Source organism: Haliotis rubra, unplaced genomic scaffold (assembly GCF_003918875.1).
Source record: "Haliotis rubra isolate DU_JTF1 unplaced genomic scaffold, ASM391887v1 Scf50, whole genome shotgun sequence".
NCBI lineage: Eukaryota > Metazoa > Mollusca > Gastropoda > Lepetellida > Haliotidae > Haliotis > Haliotis rubra.
The window spans coordinates 2,030,841-2,047,071 of NW_025767191.1; the positions used below are offsets into that span (position 1 = coordinate 2,030,841).

Sequence of the window (16,231 nt, forward strand, 5' to 3'; positions counted from 1 at the left end):
CCTTATAGATCCACCCTACCACCATGCAGTGTATTCTTATAGCTCCACCCAACCACCATACAGTGTAACCTTATGGATCACCCAGTGTAACCCCACCACCATGCAGTGTAATCTTATAGATCCACCAACCACCATACAGTGTAACCTTATAGCTCCACCCAACCACCATGCAGTGTAACCTTATAGCTCCACCCTACCACCATGCAGTGTAACCTTATAGATCCACCCTACCACCATGCAGTGTAACCTTATAGATCCACCCAACCACCATGCAGTGTAACCTTATAGATCCACCCTACCACCATGCAGTGTAATCTTATAGCTCCACCCAACCACCATGCAGTGTAACCTTATAGATCCACCCACCACCACCATGCGGTATAATCTTATAGATCACACCCAACCACCATGCAGTGTAACCTTATAGATCCACCCTACCACCATGCAGTGTAACCTTATAGATCCACCCTACCACCATGCAGTGTAACCTTATAGATCCACCCTACCACCATGCAGTGTAACCTTATAGATCCACCCAACCACCATGTAGTGTAACCTTATAGATCCACCTACCACCATGCAGTGTAACCTTATAGATCCACCCAACCACCATGCAGTATAGATCCACCCAACCACCATGCAGTGTAATCTTTATAGCTCCACCCAACCACCATGCTGTGTAACCTTATAGATCCGCCCAACCACCATGCAGTGTAAACCTTATAGATCCACCCAACCACCATGCAGTGTAACCTTATAGCTCCACCCAACCACCATACAGTGTAACCTTATAGCTCCACCCAACCACCATGCAGTGTACCCTATATAGCTCCACCCTAGCCACCATATACAGTGTAACCTTATAGCTCCACCCAACCACCATGCTTATGTAACCATATAGCTCCACCCAACCACCATGCAGTGTAATCTTATAGCTCCACCACCTTAACCTTAAGCTCCACACAACCATGCAGTGTAATCTTATAGATCCACCCTACAATCATGCAGTGTAACCTTATAGGTCCACCCAACCACCATACAGAGTAACCTTATAGCTCCACCCCACCACCATGCTATGTAATCTTATAGCTCCACCCTACCACCATGCAGTGTAACCTTATAGATCCACCCAACCACCTTACAGTGTAACCTTATGGATCCACCCAACCACCATCCAGTGTAACTTTATAGATCCACCCAACCACCATTCAGTGTAACCTTATATCTCCACACAACCACCATGCAATGTAATCTTATAGATCCACCCTACAACCATGCAGTGTAACCTTATAGGTCCACCCAACCACCATACAGAGTAACCTTATAGCTCCACCCCACCACCATGCAGTGTAACCTTATAGCTCCACACAACCACCATGCAATGTAATCTTATAGATCCACCCTACAACCATGCAGTGTAACCTTATAGGTCCACCCAACCACCATACAGAGTAACCTTATAGCTCCACCCCACCACCTTGCTATGTAATCTTATAGCTCCACCCTACCACCATGCAGTGTAATCTTATAGCTTCACCCTACCACCATGTTATATAACCTTATCACCCCACCCTACCGCCATGCCATACGGATTTATCTCCCCACCCTACCACTAGCATAATTGTCGTCAATTAAGCCTCAATAGTACCCTATTGTCACAATCTGCCAGAACATGGGCAATCAGTCGCCTCAACGACTAACAACTATGTAGTGGACATTCATTTCCCCTGACCATCTGCTTTAAAGGACATACCTGAGTTATGCATACCAATAATTTCTGATCTGATGGTCTTTGAACCATGGTGGCAGAAATACATTGTTGCTCATGCAAATTAAATACTGACAAAACTGCACTCGACATGCTCCAATGTTTGGGAGAGACTTTCTATCAAGTATACTCACAATAATTTCTTACATGAACTTTATTATCATACATATCATCACAGGTCATGGTTCTGCTGCCTATAACAGGTGCTAAATGTGGGTCAATGCCATGGTTCTGCTTCCAGAACAGGTACTGAGTGTGGGTGCAGGCCATGGTTCTGCTGCCATAACAGGTGCTGAGTGTGGGTCCAGGCCATGGTTCTGCTGCCTATAACAGGTGCTAAGTGTGGGTCAATGCCATGGTTCTGCTTCCAGAACAGGTGCTAAGTGTGGGTCCAGGCCATGGTTCTGCCAGTGTGGGTCCAGGCCATGGTTCTGCCATAACAGGTGCTGAGTGTGGGTGCAGGCCATGGTTCTGTTGCCACAACAGGTGCTAATTGTGGGTACAGATGTGTAGCTTAGGTATATTTGTATGCAGAAAGGTACCCTTAGTAAGCCAACATCAGAATACAGAGATATACCCAAGCCAACATCAGAATACAGAGACATGCCCAAGCCAACATCAGAATACAGAGACATGCCCAAGCCAACATCAGAATACAGAGACATGCCCTAGCCAACATCAGAATACAGAGAGATACCCTAGCCAACATCAGAATACAGAGAGATACCCTAGCCAACATCAGAATACAGAGAGATACCCTAGCCAACATCAGAATACAGAGAGATACCCTAGCCAACATCAGAATACAGAGAGATACCCTAGCCAACATCAGAATACAGAGAGATACCCTAGCCAACATCAGAATACGTAGAGATACCCCAGCCAACATCAGAATACAGAGAGATACCCTAGCCAACATCACAATACAGAGAGATACCCTAGCCAACATCAGAATACAGAGATACCCCAGCCAATCCAGAGATCAGCCAACATCAGAATACAGAGAGATACCCTAGCCAACATCAGAATACAGAGAGATACCCTAGCCAACATCAGAATACGTAGAAATACCCCAGCCAACCCAACATCAGAATACAGAGAGATACCCCAGCCAACATCAGAATACGGAGAAATACCCCAGCCAACATCAGAATACTTGTAAATGTTTCCTCACAGTAACTTGATCAATACATGTTAGATGGTGTTCTCCCGGGAAACATTGTCATGAGCTGAACGAGAGTATGTGACACACCAACTGAGGCCTGTCCCATCTCCCAAACAGACAAACACTGTACACCAGTTTATGGATGTGATACATTTACGCCCTCAGTCTGGAACAGTGCTATTTATTGCCTCTGATTGCTCCACTTAGACAATGGACGTATGACCTAATCCTACACTTTGACTAGGTTCAAGTAGCTTCATGCATGCTTTTTGTTTAAGGCTGCTAGTATCAAAACATTAAAGCATAATGCATCTGGTTCCAGTTTATTAAGTAGGAATTTATCCTCAATAGTGTACAAAGATCTCAGAACAAGTTAGTATTGAGGGAGCCAGGATTGTTTTTCAGGCTGATTTACTGTGATGGGGGAACTGTGTGAAAGTCATAATGACCCTGTGCTAGGGGAAATCACAAGCCTATAAGTACACTATAAACCCAGCTTCTTGAAGATGAAATCCCAGACATCTGGGAGAGGAAATCCCAGACATCTAGCAGAGGAAATCCCAGGCTTCTAGGAGAGGAAATCCCAGACATCTAGGAAGCAAAACCCAGACATCTAGGAGATGAAATCCCAGACATCTAGGAGATGAAATCCCAGACATCTAGGAGTGGAAATCCCAGACATCTAAGAGAGGGAATCCCAGACATCTGGAAATCCAAGACATCTAAGAGAGGGAATCCAAGACATCTAGGAAGCAAAACCCAGACATCTAGGAGATGAAATCCCAGACATCTAGTAGAGGAAATCCCAGACATCTAAGAGAGGGAATCCAAGACATCTAGGAGAGGAAATCCAAGACATGTTGTAGAGGAAATCCCAGACATCTAGGAGAGGAAATCCGAGACATGTATTAGAAGAAATCCCGGACATCTAGGAGAGGAAATCGTAGATCCTTAAAGATGACATGGGTGATACAGTGGCAGTTTTAAACAAATTGCGCAACAATATGTCCTTATCAACTGACATGTTTCAATCAATCAATCAATATTTGACTTTCAAAACCCGTAGTTTTTATTATTAAATTCCTTATTTGAATTTAAAAATTGTTGACAGTTAGAGACGGCCACTGGCTGTGATTACTTTCGATCAAGTGATATGCTGAGTGACAGTTCACTGCTGCCAGCCTTTCTTCATGCTGCGTCACACATTGCTGTGTGGCATGTTATACAAGTGGTGTGTTCGCACAAATGTTTTCAATGTTTTGGGATGGTATGAACCTTCTGTCCTACATATCTGTCACCTTCGAGACAAAGTTCTAGAGCTCTCAGTGATTAGATAATATTCCCATGCAACAAGAAGTTGAAATCGTATGCTGGTTAAAATGAAATCCAGGCCTCTTTTGGAGATCTAAGAGGCTTTGAAGAGGATATGCCCCTTAAAGATGAAATACACCAGACACTTAAAAGATGAATGATTGTCCAGCCCCTCACTGAAAATATGATGCAGATCTTGGAAGATGTTGGCACCCTGAAATTGTTTTTTTAATTTACCATATCTGTAATAGAGAAAATATCAGAAAGTATATTTATAGTTACTCAATAACTCTCTATAGGTTATTTCAGGCATACTAAAGTCATGTTTCAACCAGATAATGTTTTATTGTGCTCATATAGCTCTAGGGATCTATTAATTGCTGCAATACTTGACAGACCAGTCTAGATGGCACTTACCCAGCGCTTCTTGTCAACGATGCAAGACAAAGGCGGCACTAATGTATCAATGGACAGAGATGTTGTTGTCTAACAAGGACTGGGATACCTGTCTGTGTGATATAGGTTGTTGTATGGAAGGTAAGCAGACGCAGAGAAGCATCTGTGTGCACACATTGATGTATGGAGAGGCTTTGTGTTGTTGAGGAAGTGAAGGAATTGATTGTGTATCGCTGAGAATGTTAGAGATGACAGGATACACATTACAGGGACCTGGGGAGTATCTCAGCTGGACAACTGGATGAAGTGTCTTCCAGTCTCAATTCCAGTCTGCAGATCAGCAATCCAGGATTATTTAGCGACCTACCATGTGTGTTGCAGCAGCAACCAACTTCAGCAACTATTTTGTTACAATTTCATGAAAAGGTAATAAAGAACTTTTACCAGTTGGTTGTTGTTGGCAGGTGGAGAGGTAATATGGATAGCTACAATCAGCATTGTTGAACATGATACTTTATTTTATTTTCACATGTTCTATAATCTGCATCATAATCCCATCACTAACTGAGAGGATATTGCTGGTATTAACATTACTTCAAGGGTTGCAGAAAACCATTGTATGTGGCAAGTGGTCAGTGTTTGCACTGACTGAGGAGCACCATTGTATGTGGGTACTAATCAGAGATCCCATGTGTACAGATATCTCATGTATACAGAGATCCCACGTGTACAGAGGTCCCATGTGTACAGAGGTCCCATGTGTACAGAGGTCTCATGTATACAGAGATCCCATGTGTACAGAGGTCCCATGTGTACAGAGGTCCCATGTGTACAGATATCTCGTGTATACCAAGATCCCATGTGTACAGAGGTCCCATGTGTACAGAGATCCCATGTGTACAGAGGTCCCATGTGTACAGAGATCTCATGTGTACAGATATCCCATGTGTACAGAGATCCCATATGTAAAGATCCCATGTGTACAGAGATCCATGTGTACAGAGGTCCCATGTGTACAGAGGTCCCATGTGCACAGAGATCCCATGTGTACAGATATGTGTACAGAGATCCCATGTGTACAGAGATCCCATATGTACGGAGATCCCATCTGTATGGAGATACCATGTGTACAGAGGTCCCATGTATACAGATATCCCATGTGTACAGATGTCTCATGTGTACAAAGGGTCCCATGTGTACAGAGATACCATGTGTACAGAGGTCCCATATGTACAGAGGTCCCATGTGTACAGAGATCCCTTTTGTACATAGGTTCCAAGAGATACCATGTGTACAGAGATCCCATGTGTACAGAGATCCCATGTGTACAGAGGTCCCATCTGTACAGAGATCCCATCTGTACAGAGATCCCATGTGTACAGAGATCCCATGTGTACAGAGGTCCCATGTGTACAGAGATCCCATGTGTACAGAGATACCATGTGTACAGAGATGCAATGTGTTCAGAGATCCAATGTGTACAGAGATCCTGTGTGTACAGAGATCCCAAATCTGCTGAGAAACCACTGATTGCTCCACACAGTGCCTATGTTCATTACTGATAGTCATAAGTTCTGTGGAATTATTCATAGCCTTTACCATACGTTTAGCTGTATATGCACATCCGAAGGGTCAGCATTGAATACAGTAGGTTGATTGATGCCCTTCCTCATCCATTTATTGATAGATATATTGTTAGTGATTCACAGCACTGCTTGTCTGTAGACTGACAGCTGAACGTATGAATGAGTAATGGCCATTGTGCAGTGGTTCTGTGTTAGTAATTGCAAAGACAATATTTGGTAGGGTGATATGGGTTCACAAGCAGCCTGAAACTTCTCACAATATTCTGTTAAATATTTATACCATAGCCACACATATAATATTTCCCATTGTTTTTATTACTATAGATTATGCTTATATTAATGACACTGTAATGGATTAAGATATAATGTAATTTGTGAAACAGTTTTGATTATTTAATCCATTAGTTTTAATGTGAGTGAAGCACTGTCAATGTCATCTGGTGAGAAGATTCATTCAGTTCACTTGTCACGCATTCACTCATCTCAAGTGGTCACTGATGCCTGTACTACATCTGTAATCCCGCTCCTGGATCTGCTTAGCACCTTGTAGAAATCAGAACAAGTCATCCAAGAACATCACATGATTATGTTAACTGTGATGTACAGGGTGTCCATTCCAATCACAAACTCCATACATCCACCACGGACAAATGTAACTGATCAGGAGTTAAGACTTTTTATTAGTCCCTGTGTCTGTTCATTATACACTGTGAGTTCATCCCAGACCATGTGACTGTTGATTATACACAGTGACTGCATCCCAGACCATGTGTCTGTCAACTATACACTGTGACTGCATCCCAGACCATGTGTATGTTGACTATACACTGTGACTGCATCCCAGACCATGTGTCTGTTGATTTTACACTGTAACTGCATCCCAGACCATGTGTCTGTTGACTATACACTGTGACTGCATCCCAGACCATGTGTCTGTTGACTATACTCTGTGACTGCATCCCAGACCATGTGTATGTTGATTATACACTGTGACTAAACCATGTGTCTGTTGATTTTATACTGTGACTGCATCCCAAACCATGTGTCTGTTGACTATACACTGTGAGTTCATCCCAGACCATGTGTCTGTTGACTATACACTGTGAGTTTATCCAAGACCATGTGTCTGTTGACTGTACACTGTGAGTGCATCCCAGACAATGTGTCTGTCAACTATACACTGTGACTGCATCCCAGACCATGTGTCTGTTGATTATACACTGTGAGTGCATCCCAGACCATGTGTGTTTTGACTATACTCTGTGACGGCATCGCAGACAATGTAACTGTTTATTATACACTGTGACTGCATCCCATACCATGTGTCTGTTGATATTACACTGTAAGTGCATCCCAGACCATGTGTCTGTTGATATTACCCTGGGAATGAATCCGAGACCATGTGTCTGTCAGCTATACACTGTGACTGCATCCCAAACCATGTGACTGTTGACTATACACTGTGACTGCATCCCAGACCATATGACTGTTGATTATACACTGTGACTGCATCCCAGACCATGTGCCTGTTGACTATACACTGTGACTGCATCCCAGACAATGTGTCTGTTGATTATACACTGTGACTAAACCATGTGTCTGTTGATTATACACTGCGACTAAACAATGTGTCAGTTGATTATGCACTGTGAGTTCATCCCAGACCATGTGTCTGTTGACTATACACTGTGAGTTCATCCCAGACCATGTGTCTGTTGACTATACACTGTGACTGCATCCCAGACCATGTGTCTGTTGACTATACACTGTGACTGCATCCCAGACCATGTGTCTGTTGACTATACACTGTGACTGCATCCCAGACCATGTGCCTGTTGACTATACACTGTGACTGCATCCCAGACCATGTGTCTGTTGATTATACACTGTGAGTGCATCCCAGACCATGTGTCTGTTGATTATATATACACTGTAACTGCATCCAGACAATGTGTCTGTTGATTATACACTGTGACTAGACCATGTGTCTGTTGATTATACACTGCGACTAAACAATGTGTCAGTTGATTATGCACTGTGAGTTCATCCCAGACCATGTGTCTGTTGACTATACACTGTGAGTTCATCCCAGACCATGTGTCTGTTGACTATACACTGTGACTGCATCCCAGACCATGTGTCTGTTGACTATACACTGTGACTGCATCCCAGACCATGTGCCTGTTGACTATACACTGTGACTGCATCCCAGACCATGTGTCTGTTGATTATACACTGTGAGTGCTTCCCAGACCATGTGTGTTTTGACTATACTCTGTGACTGCATCCCAGACCTTGTGTCTGTTGATTAAACACTGTGACTGCATCCCAGACAATGTAACTGTTTATTATACACTGTGACTGCATCCCAGACCATGTGTCTGTTGATTTTACACTGTAACTGCATCTAGACAATATGACTGTTGATTTTACGCTGTGAGTGCATCTCAGACCATGTGTCTGTCAACTATACACTGTGACTGCATCCCAAACCATGTGACTGTTGATTATACACTGTAACTGCATCCAGACAATGTGTCTGTTGATTTTACACTGTGACTGCATCCCAGACCATGTGTATGTTGACTATACACTGTGAGTGCATCCCAGACCATGTGTTTGTTGACTATACACTGTGACTGCATCCCAGACCATGTGCCTGTTGACTATACACTGTGACTGCATCCCAGACCATGTGTCTGTTGATTATACACTGTGAGTGCTTCCCAGACCATGTGTGTTTTGACTATACTCTGTGACTGCATCCCAGACCTTGTGTCTGTTGATTAAACACTGTGACGGCATCCCAGACAATGTAACTGTTTATTATACACTGTGACTGCATCCCAGACCATGTGTCTGTTGATTTTACACTGTAACTGCATCTAGACAATATGACTGTTGATTTTACGCTGTGAGTGCATCTCAGACCATGTGTCTGTCAACTATACACTGTGACTGCATCCCAAACCATGTGACTGTTGATTATACACTGTAACTGCATCCAGACAATGTGTCTGTTGATTTTACACTGTGACTGCATCCCAGACCATGTGTATGTTGACTATACACTGTGAGTGCATCCCAGACCATGTGTTTGTTGACTATACACTGTGACTGCATCACAGACCATGTGTTTGTTGATTTTACACTGTGACTGCATCCCAGACCATGTGCCTGTTGACTATACACTGTGAGTGCATCCCAGACCATGTGTCTGTTGATTTTACACTGTGACTGCATCCCAGACCATGTGTCTGTTTACTATACACTGTGACTGCATCCCAGACCATGTGCCTGTTGACTATACACTGTGAGTGCATCCCAGACCATGTGTCTGTTGATTTTACACTGTGACTGCATCCCAGACCATGTGTCTGTTTACTATACTCTGTGACTGCATCCCAGACCATGTGTCTGTTGATTATGCACTGTGACTGTTGTTTTACACTGACTGCATCCCAGACCATGTATGCATTGAATAGATGAAAAAGTTGCTTCGTTCAGGTCATGGGGTACCTCATTCAGATCATGGAGTGCTGATGTCATTACACAGGGTACTTTTTTCAGATCATAGGGTGCTTCTGTCAGGTCAAAGGGTGCTGCTGTCGGTTCATGGGATACTTTAGTCAGGTAATGGGGTACATCATTCAGGACATGGGGTGCTGTTGTTGGTTCATGGATACTTCAGTCAGGTCATGGGGGTACTGTTGTCAGTACATGGGGTGCTTCTGTAATGTACTTTATTCAGATCATGGGGTGCTGTTGATGGTTCATGGGCACTTCATTCAGATCATAGGGTACTCCAGTCAGTCAGGTCATGGGGTGTATTTGTTGGTTCATGTGTACTTCATTCGGGTCATTGTGAATGTCATTCAGGTCATGGGGTGCTTCAGGTCATAGGGTGCTCAGCCCAGTTGTTGGAACATGGGTTGCTTCATGCAGGTCATGGGGTACCTCATTCAGGTCATGGTGTGCTGCTGTCGGTACATGGGGTGCTGTTGTAACTTGATACTGGCAACAGTTGATGTTGAAGTACAGTAATGTTTAGTACTGACAACAGCTGATGTTGAAGTACAGTAATGGTTAGTTCTGGGAACAGCTGATGTTGAAGTACAGTAATGATCAGTACTGGCAACAGCTGATGTTGAAGTGCAGTAATTGTCAGTACTGGGAACAGTTGATGTTGAAGTACAGTAATGGTTAGTTCTGGAAACAGCTGATGTTGAAGTACAGTAATGATCAGTACTGGCAACAGCTGATGTTGAAGTGCAGTAATTGTCAGTACTGGGAACAGTTGATGTTGAAGTACAGTAATGGTTAGTTCTGGAAACAGCTGATGTTGAAGTACAGTAATTGTCAGTATTGGGAACAGCTAGTGTTGAAGTGCAGTAATTGTCAGTACTGGGAACAGTTGATGTTGAAGTACAGTAATGTTAGTACTGGCAACAGTTGATGTTGAAGTACAGTAATGGTTAGTACTGGCAACAGCTGATGTTGAAGTACAGTAATGGTTAGTTCTGGAAACAGCTGATGTTGAAGTTCAGTAATGATCAGTACTGGAAACAGCTGATGTTGAAGTGCAGTAGTGGTTAGTTCTGGAAAGAGCTGATGTTGAAGTACAGTAATGGTTAGTACTGGGGACAGCTGATGTTGAAGTGCAGTAGTGGTTAGTTCCAGTAAGAGCTGTTAGTACAGTAATGGTTAGGGCAACAGCTGATGTTGAAGTGCAGTAGTGGTTAGTTCTGGAAAGAGCTGACGTTGAAGTACAGTAATGGTTAGTGCTGGGTACAGCTGACAACAGCTGATGATGAGCTGATGTTGAAGCAGTAATGGTTAGTCCTGGCAACAGCTGATGTTGAAGTACAGTAATGGTTAGTACTGGCAACAGTTGATGTTGAAGTACAGTAATGGTTAGTACTGGCAACAGCTGATGCTGAAGTGCAGTAATGGTTAGTCCTGGCAACAGCTGATGTTGAAGTACAGTAATGGTTAGTACTGGCAACAGCTGATGTTGAAGTACAGTAATGATTAGAACAGTTGATGTTGAAGTACAGTAATGTTAGTACTGGCAACAGCTGATGTTGAAGTACAGTAATGTTAGTACTGGCAACAGCTGATGTTGAAGTGCAGTAATAGTTAGTACTGGGAACAGCTGATGTTGAAGTACAGTAATGGTTAGTTCTAGAAACAGCTGATGTTGAAGTACAGTAATGATCAGTACTGGCAACAGCTGATGTTGAAGTACAGTAATGTTAGTACTGGCAACAGCTAGTGTTGAAGTACAGTAATGTTAGTACTGGCAACAGCTGATGTTGAAGTACAGCAATGATTAGAACAGTTGATGTTCTACCTTTACATGAGGTACTATGAGGGGTTTTGGGTTTGTTCAAGGAATCGGGTAACTGTCTTCTGCAATAAGTGTGAAACTGTCAGTTATTACAGTATATCAGGTACAAGAGTATAACTATGTGTATGTTCTCTCAAAGGTATCTCTTTGAATAATTTGGAGAATTATGAGATTGTTACTTTAAATATTCAATGAGTGAGAGTGAGAAACTGAAACTCCATTTACTTTGTAAAATAAGAGATCCCGTGAAAATTCCATGGCTCCGAGAATACAAGTCGGTACTATTGAAGTGAAGGAACCAATGTGGGATGTGGCCTTTGTACATGATTGTTAAGATGTCATTAACAGCTTGTTCTCTGAAGCCATGTACAAGCCAAGCCAGTGCTGTGGTGTCACTATAGTTAGTAACTGAGAGGTGCTGGACTAACACCCTAGTTTTATTTCTTGTTTATGTATGTTTTATTTTGTTTCAGTGCGGCTCTATCAAGTGGTTTGAATGAAGGACTGTCGGCTATCAGCAATCCCAATCTGAACACGCTTGAACCAGCATCAATATCGATATGAGCAACAGGACCTGAATATTGAGATTAAATCAGTCAACAGCAGGAGGGAACGCTAGGAACTATGTTTGTATCAATGATTTAATAAGCAGTGTGTATGTGTGCCATGTCCAAGTGGGGGACCAGGAGTTCTTTTCCCCCCACAGGGATATCCACAAGAGATTCAATTGGATGTTTATACCAGGACGGCAGTTATCACTAAAGGCTCACTGTGGCTATTGTAGCAAGCATGGTGTGTTTAACTTTACAGCTGATCCTCTGCTGGTTTCTACAGGTGCTCTCAGGTAGGTGTTTTGCATATTTTCTTACCCCTGTCAGTTAGCCAAACATTCTTTCTTGATTATATTTCAAAATATCTTTGCATCATGCATAGAGTACTAAAAGTAATAGTTTTGTTTCAGTCCCTCAATCCTAAACTTAAATAAAAGCCAGATTGCTTTTTCCTTATAGTAGAATAAATGTAATAAAACCCTTTCTGTCAAGAAGTTCATTCACTGCTCAGCCTTGATGTATGTGTACACATATTCTAGTAAGATTATTTTGAATTTTGAATAACTAAATATACTGCATGATATTCCAGGGCAACTGATTGACAAATTTTATTGCTTTTACACTTCCATAAACAGTGCAAACAGATAGGCCATGCCCAGGGACAGAATAATGTGGCTTGATTGGTTGACAATAGAATGGGCAGGGCTTGCATTGCATTATTGATGTCATTGTTGAGTGGTCATTGTTGTCTGCCATCTCCAATGTTTAGGGATGATTAAAAGGGCAGATGTTATTTGATGTATCTGATTTACAATAATTGTCAAAGCCATTTTTCATTTTTTCATTTGTAAACATAAAACTAAAGCATACCCTTTGCATAAATTTGTAAGATTTACAGTATGCACACACCATTTATTATGTTTATGCTTCCATCAACACAAGGAATATTGATGTGAGATTTTAAACTGAAATTTGACTCGGTGAAAAGTTATTCAATCTGAATATGAAGTTATGTAGTTAGAGAGCTATGATGATTTTGCAATGTTTTTCAATTTGGAACATTTATCCATGATATTCAACGGGTCTGACTATAGCTGACACACACATTTATCCACGATATTCAACTAGTCTGACTATAGCACACACACACATTTATCCATGATATTCAACTACTGTAAACGTATTATATTTCGCGCAGGTTTTATTTTCGCGCTTTTGCGCTAAACATTTTTGCGCGAAAATTTATACACCGCGAATAAACCTGTCATTCATTCAGTCCAGCCACGCTTGCCCCCTGAGTTGTTACCATAACACATCAAGTTTGAAGACAGAAATCTACGGGAATCTTAAAATGACGACTGATAGTAGCATAAAGAATCTTACTTAACTGTCGCTGTTATGGATTTCCCCAAACATAATTAAATAATGAGCCGAAAATTAGCAGCAATGTGTGTTGTGGCGCCATGGAAATTGGTCACATGACAGATGGTTTGATACAAAACAGATTACCATGAAACGACTTCGGAAAGAAATAATACAGCAGTATTTTATTTATTCATTAAGATTTTTTTACCAGTACATCATGAAGCGAATAGTCACTTAACACTCAATCATCTCATTCACAACAACCCGGCTTGTTTGAAATCACAAAGAGCTTCATATACAGTAGAAGTTAATTCGTCAGATCGTCAGAATTCGGAACATAAGACTGATGTGTTTTTCATCTCTTCCGTGAGTAAACGGATTACTGTGTACTAGTATATCGCACAGATAGGGATTTCCTGTGAGTAAGCAATAAACTCCGCCTGACAGGTTAAGCCACTCTGTTTGTTTTCACTGCTATTAGTGGCGGCCAAAGAGACAGCTGGCAGTTCCGGCAATTACTGATTGCGCGAATAATTGACCGCGCGATGTAGTCTAAACTGTCAATTCCGCGAAAATTGGACCACGCGAAAATAAGTACGTTTACAGTAGTCTGACTATAGCAGACACACACATTTATCCATGATATTCAACTAGTCTGACTATGGCAGACACACACATTTATCCATGATATTCAACTAGTCTGACTATAGCAGACACACATTTATCCACGATATTCAACTAGTCTGACTATAGCAGACACACACATTTATCCACGATATTCAGCTAGTCTGACTAAAGCAGACACACACATTTATCCACGATATTCAACTAGTCTGACTATAGCAGACACACACATTTATCCACGATATTCAACTAGTCTGACTATAGCAGACACACACATTTATCCATGATATTCAACTAGTCTGACTATAGCAGACACACACATTTATCCATGATATTCAACTGGTCTGACTATAGCAGACACACACATTTATCTATGATATTGTGCAGCACACACATTTACCAATGTTGTTCAACCAGTCAGGTTGCAGCACACACATTTACAATATGTTTTTATGCATAGATATATGCAGTTTCCTTCTGGAAGTAAGCACTATTATGGAAGTATTTCTATTATGGTTTCCAGTCAGCACAAGTGACATTACACTCATGAAATCTTCAGGGAAATGTAAAAAGCATTACTGTTTGGAAATATTGTAGGATTTATGCAAACGTACCCTACTCCTACGAGAAATGGAATGATTTCCATCTTGTATTTGCAACTTGCCTGTGTGCACAGTGTGTGCACAGTGATGAAATATTTTCCCAACTTCTGTATTCAGAATAATGTTATATATTCCCATCTTCTGTGTGAAATATACTGAGAGATATCCTCATCTTCTGTATGAAGAATTATGAAATATATTCTCATCTTCTGTATGAAGAATAATGATATATATATATACTCTCATGTTCTGTATGCCTAACAATGAAATATATCGAGTTGATGATCATACCTCGAGACACAATCCCTTACACATCACCCAGCGTGTGATGATAGTTTCTCGTCATGATTTTTATCAGTCTTGCATGCCTATTTTCTGCTTAATGTAGCCTGCCAGCCACCGAGTCGAGAGAGACACACGCACACACGCACGCACTGCGACTCATCCACCCACAGCGCTCGGAGGAGCAACCACCTCCGAGGCGACCCGAGCCTTTTTCCCAACCCACCCCATGCTCACTTAAAAGTTAATATTTCAGAAACTATTTGACCGATTTTCATCAAATTTTGCTTGCACCTCAGTCGGGATTAGGGACTTATCCAAGGCTTATTTTTTCAAATTAAGCCTTTGATAAGGAGCTGGTCCCGTTCCACCATTGTGTATACTACTCCTTGGCATGAAGATGGAACTTTGATAACCTGACTGTCAGGACGATTTTTCAAGATGTATTAATCAAGATGATTTCAGATTTCTGTGGACTTGTTTAATCTACATTTGCTGAACATCCATACCTCAGTTGTTGTTCAGTAGATGTTTAGGTGAATAATTCATAGTCTAAAGTGTAAGACTCTCCCTCATAGCTCTCTCCCAACACTCAGAGGAACTCATCCATTGAGCTATGTGAAGCATGATATAAACTTGTGCTACAATCATGTTAACATATTATGAGCTCAGCGTCGGAATGTTTATGCTTTATAATAAATCAATATGGCCACAAATGTAATCTTTTTTTTGTTCTATATGTTCTGTAGAAATTTAAAACCTGTCTCTACCAGGAGTGACTATCAAGCTGCTTCCATTGGTTGTATGCCACGAGTAGCATAAACAACCAAACACAATAGTTATAAATGCAGAGAACAAACTGACTAATTGAAGGATGATGTGATATATCATTGCACATTGTTTGTCATGCAATTAATGTACTTAATATGTCATCTGACAACCTTTAGGATCATTCCCTCCCCATTATAGAGTGGAATGTTAGGTCTTATGTAGGGGGATGCTAGGTTCCTTATATTAGTGTTAGGTCGGGTTGAGGGAAAAGTAGTAGTAGGAAAAGAAGTAGGATTTAGCTTATAGATTTTGGGTAATTGTCGGTTAAAACAGGGTTGGTTTTGAGTGGTTTTCAGAAGAAGTTTAAAGGTTTCATGTAGCTGACTTGTTAATAAGCTATGTGAGCGAGAGAATTGTGTCATTTATAAGTTGTTAAATTTTTGTTTGTATGTTTCTACCT

General features: G+C 41.5%; 1 protein-coding gene across 1 annotated transcript in view; it reads left to right on the forward strand.

Moving 5' to 3' along the window:
- Nucleotides 1–16,231, forward strand: part of LOC124291875 (protogenin A-like) — a 256,918-nt gene that overhangs the window by 123,947 nt on the left and 116,740 nt on the right. The window contains 1 exon segment of the mRNA XM_046728940.1: nt 12,050–12,420. Within this exon segment, the coding sequence (XP_046584896.1) occupies nt 12,366–12,420 (55 nt within the window). The 5' untranslated portion in view covers nt 12,050–12,365.